General features: G+C 38.3%; 1 protein-coding gene across 5 annotated transcripts in view; it reads left to right on the forward strand.

Moving 5' to 3' along the window:
* Positions 1-20,151, forward strand: part of utrn (utrophin) — a 393,845-nt gene that overhangs the window by 296,687 nt on the left and 77,007 nt on the right. For all 5 annotated transcript variants that reach the window (XM_062044584.1, XM_062044587.1, XM_062044585.1 and 2 more), the window contains 4 exons: positions 3,854-4,122; positions 5,279-5,425; positions 5,613-5,691; positions 8,055-8,115. In XM_062044584.1, the coding sequence (XP_061900568.1) occupies positions 3,854-4,122; positions 5,279-5,425; positions 5,613-5,691; positions 8,055-8,115 (556 nt within the window). The remainder of the gene's footprint in view (positions 1-3,853; positions 4,123-5,278; positions 5,426-5,612; positions 5,692-8,054; positions 8,116-20,151) is intronic.

The following is a 20,151-nucleotide window of genomic DNA, read 5'->3' on the forward strand; positions in this document are numbered from 1 at the left end:
GCAATCTGTATTTTCCCCTAAATTTAGCTGGTGCGGCTTATAGTCAGGTGCGGCTTATAGTCCGGAAATTACGGTATATTAACATATCTCCTATGTGAACCAAAAACATTTAATATGCATTTTCTCGCGTCTGGACTCTGGAGTGCAAACTCGCAGTTAGTGTCAGCCTCTTCCATGAGTGCAACTTCAGTGTGCTAAAGAAAAAGAACAGAAAGTTGTTTCCATTGTAGATGCACCGCAAGACTGCTTCTAAAGTGCCCATAAAAAGTGGTACATGTCTGCTGCATGTCTGAAAGTATAGCAAAACGCCACAGATGTGATAACATGTGCAGTAAATGATCAAGTGTCTCCGTGGTGAAAGCCGCCTAGTCCACGGAAAAAACTCTTTTAAATAAGGCAATCTGCACCACTTCTCAATTGTACACAGTCTTAGATCACACACAACCCGCCCACTAATAGTACATGCAATGTTATTGTTTGCACACGCTGTTTATTGCGTGTTATTAGGATCTTACTAGCTCAGGTCCTTAGACTTTCATATTTTAAATCTTGCTTTCCTGCATGATCTTATTGTACTATCAGTCATTAGATGGTTTATTACGGGGCGGTCAACTTGTCAATCATTAAAGTGGCTTGCAATTGTTTAAGGCGCTCTGTCTTTCCCCCACTGAATACACTGTTCGAGTAATCATCCGGCAGAATACCAATCATTATTGGTTTTCAAATGTATAGAAAAATGTCTAAAGTTTACTCTACAAACTATTCTTCAACTAATATTTTAAGATCAAAGTGCTTAAGATCCAAGCTAATGCTAAAATTAGTTTTAGCCTAAATCTGGAGCATCTCAAAATTAAAATGATGCAACGACTCACTCAGCTATGATCTGGCGTTTTATTAAGTCAGCATATTTGCCTTCATATGCTGCCGTAAGTAATTAAGGCAAACCAAGAGTGTGTGATGGGGGTGTGGCGAGACATCAGAGGGTCTGCAGACATCGCTGACGTGGCTATCAAAGTGTAGTCTGGTAATAAAAATAGATAAAAAAGACGAGTGAAGATCAGAGTGTGCACATGTTGTTTCATCAAAGTAGATTGAATATCATCAGGTTGGCGCTGTGCTGTCTTAAAGGACTTTGTCTGAGGGACTCTCATTGGATTTTTATTGTGGTGTGCATGACAAAAGATAATAATTAGACATCAATCACTCTCAAGCATTATTGGAGATAACCCAATGCATTCCACAGGGCATCCTCCAAATGTTACTTACACTATATTGCCAAAAGTATTTGGCCACCCATCCAAACGATGAGAATCAGGTGTCCTAATCACTTGGCCCAGCCACATGTGTATAAAATCAAGCCCTTAGGCATGGAGACTGTTTCTACAAATATTTGTGAAAGAATGGGCTGCTCTCAGGAGCTCAGTGACAGCGTGGAACTGTCATAGGATGCCACCTGTGCAACAAATCCAGTTTCCTCGCTCCTAAATATTCCAAAGTCAACTGTCGGCTTTACTATAAGAAAATGGAAGAGTTTGGGAACAACAGCAACTCAGCCACAAAGTGTTAGGCCACGTAAACTGACAGATAGGGGTCAGCAGATGCTGAAGCGCATAGTGCAAAGAGGTCGCCAACTTTCTGCACAGTCAGTTGCTACAGAGCTCCAAACGTCAATTAGCCCACGTACAGTACGCAGAGAGCTTCATGGAAATGGTTTCCATGGCCGATCAGCTGCATCTAAGCCATACATCACCAAGTCCAATGCAAAGCGTCGCATGCAGTGGTGTATAGCACGTCTCAACTGCTCTAGAGTCCAGTGGTGACGTGCTTTACACGGCCTCTGGAGTGATGAATCACGCTTTTCCATCTGGCAATCTGATAGACGAGTCTGGGTTTGGAGGTTGCCAGGAGAACGCTACATTTCGGACTGCATTGTGCCGAGTGTGAAATTTGGTGAAGGAGGAATTATGGTGTGGGGTTGTTTTTCAGGAGTTGGGCTTGGCCCCTTAGTTCCAGTGAAAGGAACTTTGAATGCTCCAGGATACCAAAACATTTTGGACAATTCCATGAGATGGCACTTCAAGTTCATATGTGAGTCAAGGCAGGTGGCCAAATACTTTTGGCAATATAGTGTACAAAGGCTACCTTCACACTGCAGGGAAGGATGTCCAATTCGGATTTTATTGTCCAATACGATTTTTTAATGTTTTCATTCACATTGCAAAACAAAACACAATTTGACCCGCATGCAGACATGACGTCCTGACATCACATGAGTTGCAGTGTTTACGGGATAATAAACGTGGCTCAGTTCTGAAATCCATCCATTCATTTTCTACCGCTTGTCCCTTTTGGGGTTGAGGGGGGTGCTGGAGCCTATCTCAGCAGCATTCGGGCGGAAGGTGGGGTACACCCTGGACAAGTCGCCAACACAGATAGACAGACAACATTCACACTCACATTCACACACTACTGACATATTTGTGGCAATTTCAAGGATTTTGTGCAATCAAGGTCAACATTTTCTGAAAGGAATGCAAGTAGAAGATAAAAAAGGAAGAGGGCAAGCATTTTGGCTCTCGCGGTTTGTGGGACATTTGTTTCGACGTCTGCTCCAAAGAGCGTGTGGGCGAGCTGTCGGAGACAAGAGTGGTGAAACATTGATGTGGGTTCCGAAAACTTTATTTTTGCCTGTTGTCTGCTCAACTTTCTATTTTAGCGAAGAATTATGACACATGGCTTTTTGATGACGTATTGGTTGGATGAACGCGACCGATCTTTCAGACTGCAGTCGCATTGGATATATATCTGATTCATATTCACTTAAAGGCCTACTGAAATGAAATTTTCTTATTTAAACGGGGATAGCAGGTCCATTCTATGTGTCTATGTGCCACGACAATACATCGGTGAAACACTTTAGCTTCGGAGCTAACGTGATAGCATCGTGCTTAACTGCGGATAGAAACAGAAGAAACATGCCCCTGACTGGAAGGATAGACAGAAGATCAACAATACTATTATTACTTCTACTATCAGGAGACACCGAACCAAACCCTGGACCTGTAACCACACGGTTAATGCTGTGCAGCCTGGCGAAGCCTAGCAATGCTGTTGCTAACGACGCCATTGAAGCTAACTTAGCTACGGGACCTCGACAGAGCTATGCTAAAAACATTAGCTCTCCCCCTACGCCAGCCCTCATCTGCTCATCACGACCCGTGCTCACCTGCGTTCCAGCGATCGACGGAGCGACGAAGGACTTCACCCGATTATCGGTGCGGTCGGCGGCTAGCGTCGGATAGCGCGTCTGCTATCCAACTCAAAGTCCTCCTAGTTGTGTTGCTGTAGCCAGCCGCTAATACACCGATCCCACCTACAGCTTTCTTCTTTGCTGTCTCCATTGTTCATTAAACAAATTGCAAAAGATTCACCAACACAGATGTCCAGAATACTGTGGAATTTTTCGATGAAAACAGACGCTGTTTGTATTGGGACACAAAAGTGTCCCAATACTTCCGTTCAATCCGTGATGTCACGCGCAAACGTCATCATACCGAGACGTTTTCAGCCGGATATTTCCCGGGAAATTTAAAATTGCACTTTATAAGTTAACCCGGCCGTATTGGCATGTGTTGCAATGTTAAGATTTCATCATTGATATATAAACTATCAGACTGTGTGGTCGGTAGTAGTGGGTTTCAGTAGGCCTTTAAGAAAGAGGCAAAGTTTAATTTGAAAAAATCCGAGTAGCACTGTTCACATTGACATGAAAAATCTGATACAGGCAAAAAAAAAAATCAGAATTGACCTACAGTGTGAGCAAGGCCTCTGATGTCTTTTCTGTCTCATTCAGACCCCAGCCCGGAAGAGAAGGCTCGCTGGTTGGCTCGGGCCATCCGCAGGCAGACAGGTGACGTGAGGGAGCGTTGGGAGCGTCTGAGAGGCCACGCTGGAGGCTGGCAAAATCAAGTGGAACAAGCCCTTGAGCGACTGCAGGAGCTTCAGAGCTCCATGGACCAGCTGGATCTGCGGCTGACCCAGGCCGAAGAGGCCAAGTCTAGCTGGCAGCCTGTGGGCGACCTGCTGATCGACTCACTGCAAGACCACATCGACAAGACGGTGGTGAGCATGTTCACTAAATGCTTACTGTCGAGCATATGAATCAATTCAAATGACATCATAGAAACATTTGCATAGCACAGCCATTGAAGGTGGACTGCAACCAAGAAAAATTTAAATTAAACTGTGTCGAAACTTAGCCTATGTTTTCAAAGGACACTTAGACTTAGACTTCCTTTATTGTCATTCAAATTTGAACTTCACAGTACAGATAAGAACGCAATTGTGTTGCATTAGCTCGTTGTAGTGCAGGATAAAAGAGCAATAAGGTGCAGATTTAAATAAATAGATTTACTGTACAGATAAATATATTGCACTATTGCATATGCATCCACGTTTACGGATGTGTGTTATATTGTCTTTATAGTCCAGCGAGTTAATCCGTTTTTTGGGGGGAATTGATGAACTTGAATGGCATCTGGCGATTGTCATGATATGCTCTGACGTATTGATAATCTGTTTTTGACATCTCTCAACAATAACAAAGAACAATTTCCCTTGTGGATCAAAAAAGTTTGTCTAAGTTTAAGTCTCTCACACCTTTATACCACTTATATTACACGTTTTCGTCAAGTTCCTTTTATTTGTTTGTCAGGTCAAATATATATTTAAAATATGTAAAAAAATACACTGTGTATATAGTAGTAATAACAGTTAACTTTCAATTATTTAAGTAATCAACTCATCTATTTATTAATTTGTTTGATTAATCATATAAGCACACTTTATAGCCTCAATGCGTATTTTAGGGAAGATAGCTAAGTAATGCTTTTTCTACTTGCCATAACCTTCATTCGTTTTTCTACTAAATAAATCATCAACATTGAAATTGCGCTTTTACGAGGTGTGTATTATTTAAAAAGAACAACAACAACTCTGATATATCTGCTGTTTGCCGCAACACACCAACGTTCTCACGTGCGCTCTATGACAGCAGCTGTGCGGAAACCTCCAGTATGTCTGCATTTTTAAAGTTCAGGGCACTCCATGCAGTCTGGATTTTATCAAGTTGTATTAGTTAGAGTTACTAAATGATTAATTAAAGCAACAGAAAATACATTGAAGCTTTTTTCTAATCAAAATAATTGTTGCAACCCTACTATAGAATAATAATACCGTACGTCCACTTCACTGACGATGTGAACAACATTGTGTTCAGGCCTTCAGAGAAGAAATCACCCCATTTCGTCAGGATGTCCGTATGGTAAATGAGCTTTCTGCCGAACTGACACCACTGGACATCCAGCTGTCCTCTACTGCCTCCAGACAACTGGACCAGCTCAACATGAGATGGAAACTACTACAGGTATTGTGGAGACCCACCAAATATTATTTAATAAAAAATCCAACATGGAAAAGGTTCATAATTGTGGGGATTGTGCATTGACTCACGAGTAACACAACTATGTGACCGTCAGTCTAGTATAGTATTTGGAGATAGTGGGAGATACAATGTGATGTATACAATGTTCATATGGAACATGTGGTTGCAGGTGGCAGTCGAAGACAGACTGAAGCTCCTACAAGAAGCCCACCGAGACTTTGGCCCCTCCTCTCAACATTTCTTATCAAGTGAGTAGCAAATAATTACTTAAGAGGTATGCTGTCTAAGGCAGGGGTGTCAAACTAATTTTCATTGAGGGCCACATCGCAGTAATGACTGCTTTCAGAGGGACGCTTTTTTAAAAATAATTTACATTATGCATGCGGGTAATAACCTGTGTTTAATCATGATTAATCTAAGTGCATATGCATTTGATTATTAGATTTGTTTTATGTATAACTTGCTTTGAAGTCATAAATAAAGGTGACATGCAGATATTTAACTATTTGTTTTTATCTCACAAAAATAGTTTTGCAATATAGTATACAATAATATAATTGGCATGATCAGATAATATTAAAGTTTAAAAATATGCAAAAAAGGTTTTCTGTCTAGATTGAAAGAACGAATGCGAAAAAAAAAGTATTTTATTAAAACCCATTTTTCCAGGCTTTCGCGGGCCACATAAAATGATGTGGCGGACCAGAACTGACCCCTGGGCCTTGAGTTTGACACATGTGGTCTAAGGAAAAGCAACATTTTTTTCTACATTTAAACTTCAACATTTTTTTTTAAGCAAACGCATGTATTTTCATTTTTTTCACTTTCTTCAAATCCCCCAAAATACCCCAAGAAAAATATTAGTTATTCTTTTTAGGACTAAAACAATGTTATCTGAATTCACCGCTAAATTGTATTAATAGTCCCTCACATAACGTAAGGCCCTGCATGCTGTGGGGCTGTCTTGCTTGACACAACTCAGCAACATTGTGTGGACATTGGAGGCGATGCCTCTGGATTGGCAGACCAGGGTGGTGGTTCCTCTTTAAGAAGGGCAACCGAAGGGTGTGTTCCCACTATCGTGGGATCACACTTATCAGCCTACCCGGTAAGGTCTATTCAGGTGTACAAGACAGGAGGCAACACCGGATAGATGGACCTTGGATTCAGGAGGAGCAGTGTGGTTTTTGTCCTGGTCGTGGAACTGTGGACCAGCTCTATACACTCAGCAGGGTCCTTTAGGGCAGTGGTGCCCAACCGACCGAGTGGTACCGGGCCGCACAAGAAATAAAAATAAAATAAAAAATGGTATTTTATTTGTTTTATTTTTTATTAAATCAACATAAAAAACACAATATATACATTATATATCAATATAGATCAATACAGTCTGCAGGGATACAGTCCGTAAGAACACATGATTGTATTACTTTATGAAAAAAAATAAAATTAATACCCCGGTCCGTGGGACAAATTTTCAAGCGTTGACCGGTCCGCAGCTACAAAAAGGTTGGGGACCACTGCTTTAGGGTGCATGGTAGGAGGCCACGGGGAAGACCCAGGACACGTTGGCGAGACTATGTCTCCCGGGTGGCCTAGGAACGCCTCGGGGTCCCCCAGGAGGAGCTGGACGAAGTAGCTGGGGAGAGGGAAGTCAGGGTTTCCCTGCTTAGGCTGCTGACCCCGCGACCCAACCTCGGAAAAGCGGAATAAGATGGATGGATGGATTGCTCACATAACTTTCCAAAGAAAAGCACACCTTTCCAATATTTTTTTTCAAAGGAAAATATTTGTCTTTTTCTTCTTGTCATTTAAATGCAAAACCTTACAAAATTTGGAGATACATGCTCTCACCTGAATGGAACACAATTCTTTTTAGGGGCATTTTGAAAAAAGATTGAAAAGAAAATGGCAATTCCTTTCACTTACTGTAACAACAGTAATTTATGCTTAAACATATGCCTTATGCTTTACTTAATGAAAATATTCTTAAATTCAATTTTGTTAAATTGGCTTTTTTGCCTTTTTAAAGGAATAATAGCTTGTAATTGAGTTTATTTCTGAGTTTTCCAAAAAGTGACCCAAAAACCAAACGACATAAAGGAGTGAGATTCTTTTTAAATCTATTTTTTTCCCTCATAAGAAAATCCTTGTGTTAATACGAACAAAGTCTGCACTATCAGCACCATCTCACATTGGCTCTCATTACACTCGTAGTGTCGTATTCCCTCAGGGATCAATAAAGTAGTGCTCTTATTTTGTACTATCTCTTTTCATCCCCCGTATGCGTGCGTATAAGTCTTTGACAGAGGAGGAGAAGGGGGAATACTTCTTAAGGCAAATAGTCTTAATGCTGCATCGGATATTTGTGACACATTTCTGCACACATTTGTCGCCATCGACCAATATTTCACACTCGTTTTTTTCTTCTTTCTTCTTCAAATGTATTCTTCTCTACTTGCCTATTTCATGCATGGCAACGTTCTTTCTTACGAGCTATTTTAGGCCAACCTTATTAATATTATTATCCAGCGCAGTAAAAGCGCCTATTCGGATGCCGTTTGACTCCTTTTTTTGTCTCTTAATCTTTGTCTTTTTTTATCTTTCCCAGCTTCTGTGCAGCTCCCCTGGCAACGAGCGGTTTCTCAAAACAAAGTGCCGTATTACATCAAGTAAGTGTCCACACGGTAAAGCACATTATTCATGCATTGCTCATTTGCATTACAAAAAAGCATAAAATGACCAAGTAGCTAATTATCACAAAGATTTTTTGCCGTGTGCACTCATTACAGCGTCGACCTGCAGTAGTGACCTGTCATATTCTCCAAACAACGTTAATTAGCTCCCAAATACGAGTGTCTTTTCTGCTGATTTTGCGACGTGTGCATACGAAAAATGCATCCTGGTGAATAGATAACACCTGGATGTCTCTGAGCTGCTCTCAGGGGGGTTACCCACATATGCGGTCCTCTCCAAGGTTTCTCATAGTCATTCACATTGACGTCCCACTGGGGTGAGTTTTCCTTGCCCGTATGTGGGCTCTGTACCGAGGATGTCGTTGTGACTTACACAGCCCTTTGAGACACTTGTGATTTAGGGCTATATAAATAAACATTGATTGATTGATTGATTGATTGATTTTAACAGTTAAAGCAGTTTTTTAGCGTCTCATGCTGAGAAAAAAAACTCATTATCCAGAAGCCATCCAGCAACATACCGTACCGTGTTTTATCTACCTGCATTTAGCCTCTTTTTCACTCACCTCACACAAGAATTGAAGCATTTTATTCAAACAAAAACCAAATGCTTTTAAGACACAACCCCCTGAAGTCTTGTCACTTGCCGTGGAAATGTCGCTTGCGCAAATAAAATACATAATGACCATTTTTAAAGTACATTAGAGCATCATAGAGTGAGCCACTTCTTCTAAAAGGAAGGATTTTCAGGACACATCAGTCACATACAACTTTTGAATATCACATAAAATAATGTTTTGCTTCTCCATTAGCTTTTTTGCGATTTACTCCCAAAATGAGTGACCTCAACAAGGTAGAAAAGCAGGAATGTAGTATTTTAGTAATCAGTGTCCCAGTAGGTTGTTCTATTGTTTTAGTTTTTATTGGTTTTTTTTCTAATTAACTTATTTTTACGCTCGTGTGCCCATTTTAAAACCTTTCATGAACTTTATTTATTTATCAATAAGTATGAGTCTTTTTCTATACCCCCCCAGAGGCCCTCCCTTACAAAAAAAATCCTAATAATTTTTTGTTGTTTTTCAGATGAAAAATAGAATATTCTCATAATGATAATGAGTTAAAAGCACATCTAGTAGGGATGTAACGATATCAAAATCTCAGGTTACAATATTATCAAGTATTAAGGCCACAGAACAATATTATTGTGGATTTGTCAGGGAAAAAAATATTTTGTAAAAATACCATAGTGTGTAAAATGAAGTGTCTGGAATGTTTAGGATAAACACACTTACTGTAATTGAAAACAAACATGATACCCAAATGTTCTAATCATATTTATTATAAACACATATTTTCAAGTGCAAGGAATTGTGCGGAAACATCCACAAATATCTGACAATTTAACTTTTAATAAAGTTAAAAAGTTAAAGTTAAAGTACCAATGATTGTCACACACATACACTAGGTGTGGTGAAATTAACCTCTGCATATGACCCATTCCCTTGTTCACCCCCTGGGAGATGAGGGGAGCAGTGAGCAGCAGCGGGGCCGTGCCCGGGAATCATTTTGGTGATTTAATACTGTAAATACCTCAAAATGTCATGTTTAGCTTAGCTGGCTTCAAATATATTTTCCGGGTGATGGTTTTTCAAGTAGCTTCTCATATTTCCTGCCGTGTGCAGAGTTTGCGCTCCTTCCATCCGTGGTGGTGCACCGAAACCCGCTCTGTGTTGCCTTGGAAACGCTTTAGGCGAAGGTAGCGCTTTAGTTCGCAGACTTTCACCAAAGAGGTTATATTTTCGCCAGGGTTTGTTAGCAACATAACTCAAAATGTTATTGTTGCCCTTTGATGAAATGTTGTCATGTTGTCTGCACAGAGGATTATGGGATATGTAGTTTATTTTTAAACTGGCCAATGCAAAAGCGCCAGAAAAAAAACTACACTCACTAAGTTTTGTTTCATGCCGTCAGAAGTAAAATAATAAAAATAAAAATGGCTTTCATTACGATCATGCTTTGTCAGAGATGTTTTGGAATGTTATTACAGATTTACAGAATGATTAGCAGGCTCAATATTAGGTTTTATTAATTAATAGAGAAGGTTAAAACATTGTCATGCAGCAATATGAAGACCATTAACTTGTACAACATGTACAATATCAGAAGCATTTATTCAGGTAGAAATATCACAGATTGCAGCTGGGATAGCCGCCCTCGAAAATTATCTATCGAGGGTAGATGGAAAATTATACTTACCTGCGATTAATCACGATTAATTTAGAGTTAACAATGAAAATGCAATTATTCACGATGAAATATTTTAATCGTTCGACAGCCCTATTTAATATGAAACGTAGTTTAGAACGCTTAAATGTTATTTAAAAAATAGCTTTACAGTTATGAACAGCAAAGATATTTTTTTTATAAAAAATCAGGGGCCGTACTTATCAAGCTTCTTAGAGTGCCATTTTACACTTAAGTCCTGAGAATTTGCGAAATTTAGTCCTACTCTCAAACTTAAGAATAAAAGCTTTTTATCAACGTTCTTAAGTCTAAGAATCACTCCTACTCTCCACGATATTTAAGAGACCTTCAGAGGTGTCTTAAGTGGTTAGGAGTTGCCAGCAGGGGATGGCACTGAGGCGAGAGAGACGTGCGCAAACGTTCAGGGAACGGAACAATGTTTTGGTTTTTTTTGATGACGAGCAGCTGATCAAACGGTATCGTTTAGACAGAGCGGATATTATTTTTGTCACAGATTTAATACTTTTCGATTCCTTGTTGATTTCTGCATGTGGCTGCAGTGGGCTAGTTTATATAGAGCCACCCACACCAGTTTCAAATTAGTTGCCTAATTAATGAATTGGAAAGAAAATGTTATGACAGTAGCGTATGTGTGTGGCCGTGAGGTGAGTGACGTCAGTGAGTGTGTGGGCGATAGAAGAGAGGGAGCGGTAGCGTGAGTGCCGGCGGGGACTAGTTTGTTTTGTATTATTTTGTAGTTTATTGTCAAAATATACACTCCCATTGTCCACTTAAATATTTCCAAGATATTTCTTTATTCTTAGACAACGGATTCCCTTCCGTGATTGGTCATTTCTATCGACACAGAAATGACGTCACCTAAAATTCCGTTTACGGCACATAGTAATGTCGTAATTCAGCTCTGAGTGTGACACTTAAGATTCAGTCCTACACTTCGCTGAAAGTGTGAGTAAGACACTTGATAACTAACTTTTAAGTGCAGCTTTCAGCGAATAATTTATTTACTCTTAAGTCAACTCTTAGCAGACTTCTTAGGAGTAATTCTAAGAAGCTTGATAAGTACGGCCCCAGTTCTCTGCACATAATTATATAAAAACATGTTTGCAATTATTTAAAGAAAAAGACAGAATTGCCACACAATTATTATTATAAAAAATACTATTGAGAATATTGCATGATATGTGTTGATATAAAAAGCTATTAAGAATGCTTAAAGGCCTACTGAAATGAAATGTTCTTATTTAAATGGGGATAGCAGGTCCATTCTATGTGTCATACTTGATCATTTCGCGATATTGCCATATTTTTGCTGAAAGGATTTAGTAGAGAACATCGACGATAAAGTTCGCAACTTTTGGTCGCTGATAAAAAAGCCCTGCCTGTACCGGAAGTAGCGTGACGTCACAGGTTGTGGAGCGCCTCACATCTGCACATTGTTTACAATCATGGCCAATAGCAGCGAGAGCGATTCGGACCGAGAAAGTGACGATTACCCCATTAATTTGAGCGAGGATGAAAGATTTGTGGATGAGGAAAGTGAGAGTGAAGGATTAGAGGGCAGTGCAAGCGATTCAGATAGGGAAGATGCTGTGAGAGGTGGATGGGACCTGATATTCAGCTGGGAATGACTAAAACAGTAAATAAACACAAGACATATATATACTCTATGAGCCACAACACAACCAGGCTTATATTTAATATGCCACAACTTAATCCCGCATAACAAACACCTCCCCCCTCCCGTCCATACAACCCACCAATACGACTCAAACACCCGCACAACACACTCAATCCCACAGCCCAAAGTACCGTTCACCTCCGTAAAGTTCATACAGCACATATATTTCCCCAAAGTTACGTACGTGACATGCACATAGCGGCACGCACGTACGGGCAGGCGATCAAATGTTTGGAAGCCAAAGCTGCGTACTCACAGTAGCGCGTCTGCTATCCAACTCAAAGTCCTCCTGGTAAGAGTCCAGCCAGCCGCTAATACACCGCTTCCCACCTACAGCTTTCTTCTTTGCTGTCTTCATTGTTCATTAAACAAATTGCAAAAGATTCACCAACACAGATGTCCAGAATACTGTGGAATTTTGCGATGAAAACAGACGACTTAATAGCTGGCCACAATGCTGTCCCAATATGTCCGCTACAATCCGTGACGTCACGCGCAAACGTCATCATACATAGACGTTTTCAGTAGAATATTTTGCAGGAAACTTAAAATTGCACTTTATAAGTTAACCCGGTCGTATTGGCATGTGTTGCAATGTTAAGATTTCATCATTGATATATAAAGTATCAGACTGTGTGGTCGGTAGTAGTGGGTTTCAGTAGGCCTTTAAATGTTACTTAAAAATAACTTTTGCAGTTATTTAATGCTATACAATGGATTAGATTAATGTTGGAAAAAAATCAGTTTTCCTGCACAAAATATATTATTTTTTAAGCGTTTGCAATTAATTAACCAATTCTTCTTTAAAAAATTTAACAATTTTACTGGTTATTTTTATTAATATGAAACGTAGTTAATGCTAAAAGGTCACTTAAAACCGTCTGTGCAGTTATTTAATGTTTTAACCACAGACTATTTTTGTTAGCCATTATTTCCTATGGCAATAATGTAAATCCAAACCAATCAAAGCTTTAAAAGCCTCCGCTCTAGAACAAAAATGTGGAATTACCTCTCACTAAAATGTACCATTGCCTCCAGAGGTACAAAGTGGTAAAACAACTTTCATATAGCACTTTTAAACTGGTGGTTACCTCACTTATGTCTGAGTTGATCAGAGGGTCAAAATTAATCGTTTGGACACGCAGCTTGGCACTGGGAGGTGTTACAGGTGAAAGAGTGGGAGGGGTTTGTAGTTCAGAGATAAACAACAACAGTTTGATCACAGATGTGACCGATCATTGAACCTGCATCCGCCCACTCTCACTAACAAAACACACACACGCACAAATGCATATGAACTCAGCTGGAAGCAAATATTAAACCTACTGTACTACTACAACTACTGCCCTAATAACCATCTTTTGAGTATAACCACAGTCACATCCTCTACATCAGGGGTGTCCAAAGTGCGGCCCGGGGGCCATTTGCGGCCCGCAGGTCATTTTTTAACGGCCCCACGGCACATTCTAAAAATACGATTAAAAAAAATCAAAAGATAAAAAGTGGTATAAAAGAGCAAACAGGCGAAATGTAACAAGAAAATGTTACAATGTTTACTCTAATAACACAAAGCTGCAATGCAGGCTGTTTCTTTCTTCAAAAAAAAAAAAAGAATCAAAATCAATGTTATTATGAATTATTGACTAATTCAAGGCTCCATTTACATCACATTGAATATTCCACTTTGAGATAGTTTTTTGGGTAAATGTTGCATATTTTGTGTTTGCCATTTAAAAAACAGTTTTTTTGGGGTTTTTTTTAAAGAAGGGCCTAAAACAAACAAACAAAAAACATAAACAACAATACAAATTATAATTGACGGATAGATCTGAACTTGATCTTGAGACAATTGTGTTAAAAGTTAAAAAAAATGTATGATCTATTTTTTTTAAACTTTACTGAGCAGGACCTTTTTGGATCCCCAATCATTTTAGTGGGACTTTTTTTTTGAGTGTCATTGCTCAAAAAATAATAATTAATTAAAATCAATGTTGTTATGAGTTATTGACATTTTTAAGGTTCCAATTATTATATAATCCAAAATATTCCACTTAATATTTTTATTGGGTGAAAATATTGCATATTTTGTGTTTTTTCCATAAGAAAACAGGATTTCTTAAATCTTTAACAACTTTATATTGACAGATAGACCTAATGGTTGATCTAGAGATTTAAACCTTGAATAATAATACTGAATAATGACACATTTTTTATATTTTTTTGACCAAAACCCCTTGATCAAGCTTAAGTGGAGGCCTCAATGTATATTTTTTCAAACATGTATTGGTTTTTAAAATAAAAAATATCAAAATGGCCCCCACTTGCTTTGATTTTTCAGTGTGCGGCCCTCAGTGGAAAAAGTTTGGACACCCCCGCTCTACATAATTAAAATTAAAGACACAACGTTGGTAGACAAAAAAACACCAAAGCTTCCTCTCACTGGTTTTCTTTTTAAAAGCCATGAGATCTTTTGGGACATCGCTGATGGACCAAAATCATTCAAAGTCGCTCATCGTCCCTTGTCCCCATCTGCTTTTTTTTTTTTTTTGAGCTGACAAAGGGCCACTGATTAAAAAGGCGCCGTATCCACCTCCTGCAGCCAGGGAGATCCAAGCACCATATTGGAAAGGGGAAATGTAACTCCCTCCGCACAACCTCATTCACAGCCTGCTGTCGCGAGCTGGCAACATCTCTCGCCGTCCTTTTTGCTGCCATTTGGCTGCGGGGAGTAAGGAGATCATTCTTAGTGGGCATCAGGGAGGAAATGTAACATGTATGCCTTCAAAACTACATTTATAATCAATCTATTCATATTTGGAAATAATGTGTTTATAGTAGATATAATAGAAAATAATCGTTTTCAGGGTCAAACTTCCACCTTCATTTTTTAAGTAGATTTTAAAATCATCTATAGCCATGCAAGTGTAAAAATAAGTTAACCACTGTTTAATATTTTGATGTAATAACTAAAGTTAGGTTGCAGATGCACCTCATGCACTCTTACTTTTATGCACGTGTAACAAGAAGGTATCCACTATTACTGTTAAATTAAACAAACACTTACTTTTAACTGATATTTCATATTTGATTGTTAATATTTGGGGGAAAATAATGACATAAAAAATAGTTCCAGTGTCAAACCGTTACCATCATTTCTGAAGCACTTTTAACAACCCAAAGTCTTTTAAAAAACACTTGCTGAGCTGGACATATTTTATGTTTTTGGTTTGGGAGATTTTTATTTCCACAGCAAAGATTATTGCTTTAAACAATGTTCGAAAACAACTTTACTCCGAAAAAATATCGAATACAATAAAAACACTAAATTAAAAAAAAGTAATATGTTTTAACAAAGTCATGAGGGTTAGGACTGTTGTTGATTAAAAATAATTAAACAGTAGTTAAGAATGCTAAAATGTTTTACGGTGGCAGCAGTTTGACGATTTCAATGGCTGCTATATGACTAAATAAACCTCAACCTAAACCTAAAGTAACATTTTCACATTATCTTTAGTTATACAGGTGTACAAAGTAGTTAGCCACTGGTAATATTAAGATTAGAAATAAGAGCCAAACTGTTGAAGATTGTTACATCCTTTAGTCATGTAAGTGTAAAAAGAAGTTATCCACCGTAGGGCAGTACAATTAATCAAAATTTAATTGACATTGAGGTTTTAATTAGTGCGGTAAATAACTGCAAGAGTTTGAGTTTTTTTTCCTCCGCCGTCAGTGACGGACATGTTCGGCAATCAGAATTGTTGAGCCTGGCGTTTTTTCGTCTCTCGCTTTAAACAGGAAGAAAGACGTCTGAGTTTGTGCATCGCTCTCAGCACCGGAGCACGTTTATTTAACTTAACAGAGTGACGCCTCTTTCACTCATTCACAATCTTTGTCTCGGCGAACACTAGAGCAGGGCGCCGCCGCCAACACAATCACAGTACAGAGAGTACAGTGAGAAGTGCTGCAAAGTAACACAAATTCGGAGGAAAAAAATACGATTAAAAAGCCAAATGTCCCGTTGTGGGAATATTTCAGCTTCCAATCAAAGAGGCATAAAAGCCTATCAACACGGACAAACTAGCAAAATGCCGTGATCACGTGATGGCAATAAACAAAAAGACAACGTCAGTCCTCATTTTTCTACCAAATGAGTCCATGTTATTTTTTGATAGTTTATTTCTTTAGGATAACAAAGTTATTTACCTTCCAATTGCAGTACAAAGATAAACAATTCTACAGTGATGAGAAATAAAAGTTTAAATCATTTCAAATGAATACTTGCGTTGATAATATAAATTATGATTACATAACTTTATAAATACTGTATAGTTTTTATCGATTATTTCTTCAGTTAAAGAGCATGATGTTGATAAAAACTCTTAATTTGTCTGCATAAAGCCAAATAATTTTTGAAGTAAAAGCATATGGTTTATTGTGTGGTATGTTGAGACAAGAATATGTTGATTGACAGTCTAAAAGTAACATGTCTTCCTTTGTTTGTTATTTTCGCAGTGATATATATTTTTATGTATAAAATATAAAAATTGCTAATCGAATTGCAATTGCAATTCTGGAGAGAAAAATCACAATTAGATTTTTTCTAAAAGTCGTGCAGCCCTAATCCACTACTAATTTTAAGAAATAGCAACTATTAAATACAATAATGTAAAGATTTAACTTAAATGACAAATGTTAAATCACAGATTCGCCTCACTTATTTCATTTTATAACATTCTTAATTACAATATAGGTGTAAAAAGAAGTTAGTCACTTGTAAACATAATATGTAAAAAAAAAAATTAAGTTCGCCATGTTTGACACATTAACAGCTACTGCTGTATTTTATAACATGTTCTGGTCGAGTCCTCAATTACAAAATGATTAGCAGGCTCAATATTACATTTTATTAATTAATAAAATAAGCAATATGAAGACCATTAACTTGTACAACATGTAATGTACACAACATCAGAAGCATTTATCCAGGTAGAAATATCACAGATTACAGCTGGGATAGCACAACCCTGAAAATTATCTACACTTATTAATGATGTATAATTATACCTATCTGCGATTAATCGCGATTCATTTTGAGTTAACTATGAAAATGCGATTAATCACCATTAAATATTTTAATTGTTCGACAGCCCTAGTTGATATGAAAAGTACGGTAGTTAAAAACGCTTAAATGTTATTTAAAAAATAGCTTTACAGTTATGAAACAATGGCAACAGCAAAGATATTTTTTTATACAAAATCAGTTCTCTGCACATAATTATATAAAAACATTTTTGCAATTATTTAAACAAAAACACAAAATTGTCATACAATTATTATTATAAAAAATACTGTTAAGAATGTTGCCTGATGTGTTGATATAAAAAGCTATTAAGAATGCTTAAATGTTACTTAAAAAAATACTTTTACAGTTATTTAATGCTGTACAATGGCAACAGCAATAATTAGTGTTACAAAAAAAGGTTTTATAGTTTTTATATTATATATTTTATATTATTTCTTCAGTTATTTTATATTATTTCTTCAGTTAAAGAGCATGATGTAGATCAAAACTCTTAATCTGTCTGCATAAAGCCAAATCATTTTTGAAGTAAATTATTGCGTATTGGTTTATTTTGTGGTATGTTGAGACAAGAATATGCATAAACAACCTACTGCTTTAAATAAGAGTCCGATTATCAGAGAAAAAGCTAAATTACATGCGTAGTTATTTCTTTGACGTTTTATACAACTTTTGAGGTGTTTTTTCCTCTGAACTACAAATTGTGTTTTCCTATTGTGGTTGGTAAAATGCATGTATCGCCATGACGTTGACAAAGAACAGCAAAAATGAATGCATGAGCCATTTTCCCAATACGATACAATATTGTTTGATGATAAATGACAAAAAAAAATCTTGTATTTAAGTCATCGCCGCCCATTTTGCGTACTGAACCGACAGTTTGAGAACTACTTCCTCAGGCTAATGTTTGATAATGTGCTCACCAAATGGCCAAATTGTGATTCAGAGTGATGCAGAGAAAAAAAATCAGTGAAAAATTGCTTTACCCTTTTGTTGCAAATGTATGCGCTTAACAGAAAATGTCAACAGCTATTATTTACCTTTTGTTTTGGATTTCTCGAGCTTTCCGCTGCCTACTTATAAAAAAACACATGTATTCCCTTTAGTATATTACATATATGGTGTTTTTATCTACCTGCTGCCGTATGCATGGCCTCTCCATGACCTCATTTCATGTGTTGATGCCTACTCGGAGATGACATTTAATGATGTCTCTGGTGAGAAAATGTCACAAGTCTAAGTGTCTCTGTCCCCACATGGCCGCACTATTGAAGACTAATAATGCAAGAGGGTCCACTTTGGCTTTCAGTTGGGGGGAGACAGAGATGTCATTTCAATTCTGCTGGGGTTGAAGTGTCCCAAAAAACCTGTGAGGCCTGTTCTCGTACTCCTTTTCCGTGCTGCTTGATTTCAACTGCACCATCTTTTTTTGCGGAAAATCTGCTCTTTTTTAGGTGCACAAAAAAAACCTTTCTTGGCCTTGACAGTGCGAGAATGTACAAGGGGAGCGGGCGGGAAGAAAAGTTCTCATTATGACATTCATGAGCTGCAGATTTACGCACATGCGCTCCAATCTCAGCGTTGATGGAAATGCTGCCCGTCTGTTGTGTGTCCGCGCACCCGCCGTTATGAGCAGCAATAGAAGCAGCTTGAACACTGCGGACTGCTTTATTTATTACGCCCTATTTTATTCGTATTAGGGTGATAAACAAGCAGGAAGTGGAGCGCTGCAGTGTGTTCGTTAGCTTATTTGCGGACCGACACCTTCCCTTTTGTTGGTTGGGATGTTATGTTTATATTTATACATTCCTGTATGTACTTATTTTACACAAACATATAAAACATACTCATAAAAAACCTGCAAAAAACTCAAAATCTGACCTTTACAGAGCTTTGTAGGATCGAGGCCTAGAGGAAGTTGACGTTCACTTTTAAATGTGCGTTACCGCCACCTACTGAAATGTAGTAAAACTAATTAGTTCCCTTTCAAGCAAGACATGTTTAGATATATTCACCACTGTGTTACATGGCCTTTCCTTTTAACAACACTCAGTAAACGTTTGGGAACTGAGGAGACACATTTTTTAAGCTTCTCAGGTGGAATTATTTCCCATTCTTGCTTGATGTACAGCTTAAATTGTTCAACAGTCCGAGGGTCTCCGTTGTGGTATTTTAGGCTTCATAATGCGCCACACATTTTCAATGGGAGACAGGTCTGGACTACAGGCAGGCCAGTCTAGTACCCGCACTCTTTTACTATGAAGCCACGTTGATGTAACACGTGGCTTGGCATTGTCTTGCTGAAATAAGCAGGGGCGTCCATGGTAACGTGCTTGGATGGCAACATATGTTGCTCCAAAACCTGTACGGAACTTTCAGCATTAATGCCGCCTTCACAGATGTGTAAGTTACCCATGTTTTGGGCACTAATACACCCCCATACCATCACAGATGCTGGCTTTTCAACTTTGCGCCTATTACAATCCGGATGGTTCTTTTCCTCTTTGGTCCGGCGGACACGACGTCCACAGTTTCCAAAAACAATTTGAAATGTGGACTCGTCAGACCACAGAACGCTTTTCCACTTTGTATCAGTCCATCTTAGGTGAGCTCAGGCCCAGCGAAGCCGACGGCGTTTCTGGGTGTTGTTGATCAACGGTTTTCGCCTTGCATAGGAGAGTTTTAACTTGCACTTACAGATGTAGCGACCAACTGTAGTTACTGACAGTGGGTTTCTGAAGTGTTCCTGAGCCCATGTGGTGATATCCTTTACACACTGATGTCGCTTGTTGATGCAGTACAGCCTGAGGGATCGAAGGTCACGGGCTTAGCTGCTTACGTGCAGTGATTTCTCCAGATTCTCTGAACCCGTTGATGATATTACGGACCGTAGATGGTGAAATCTCTAAATTCCTTGCAATAGCTGGTTGAGAAAGGTTTTTCTTAAACTGTTCAACAATTTGCTCATGCATTTGTTGACAAAGTGGTG

Source organism: Entelurus aequoreus, linkage group LG04 (assembly GCF_033978785.1).
Source record: "Entelurus aequoreus isolate RoL-2023_Sb linkage group LG04, RoL_Eaeq_v1.1, whole genome shotgun sequence".
NCBI lineage: Eukaryota > Metazoa > Chordata > Actinopteri > Syngnathiformes > Syngnathidae > Entelurus > Entelurus aequoreus.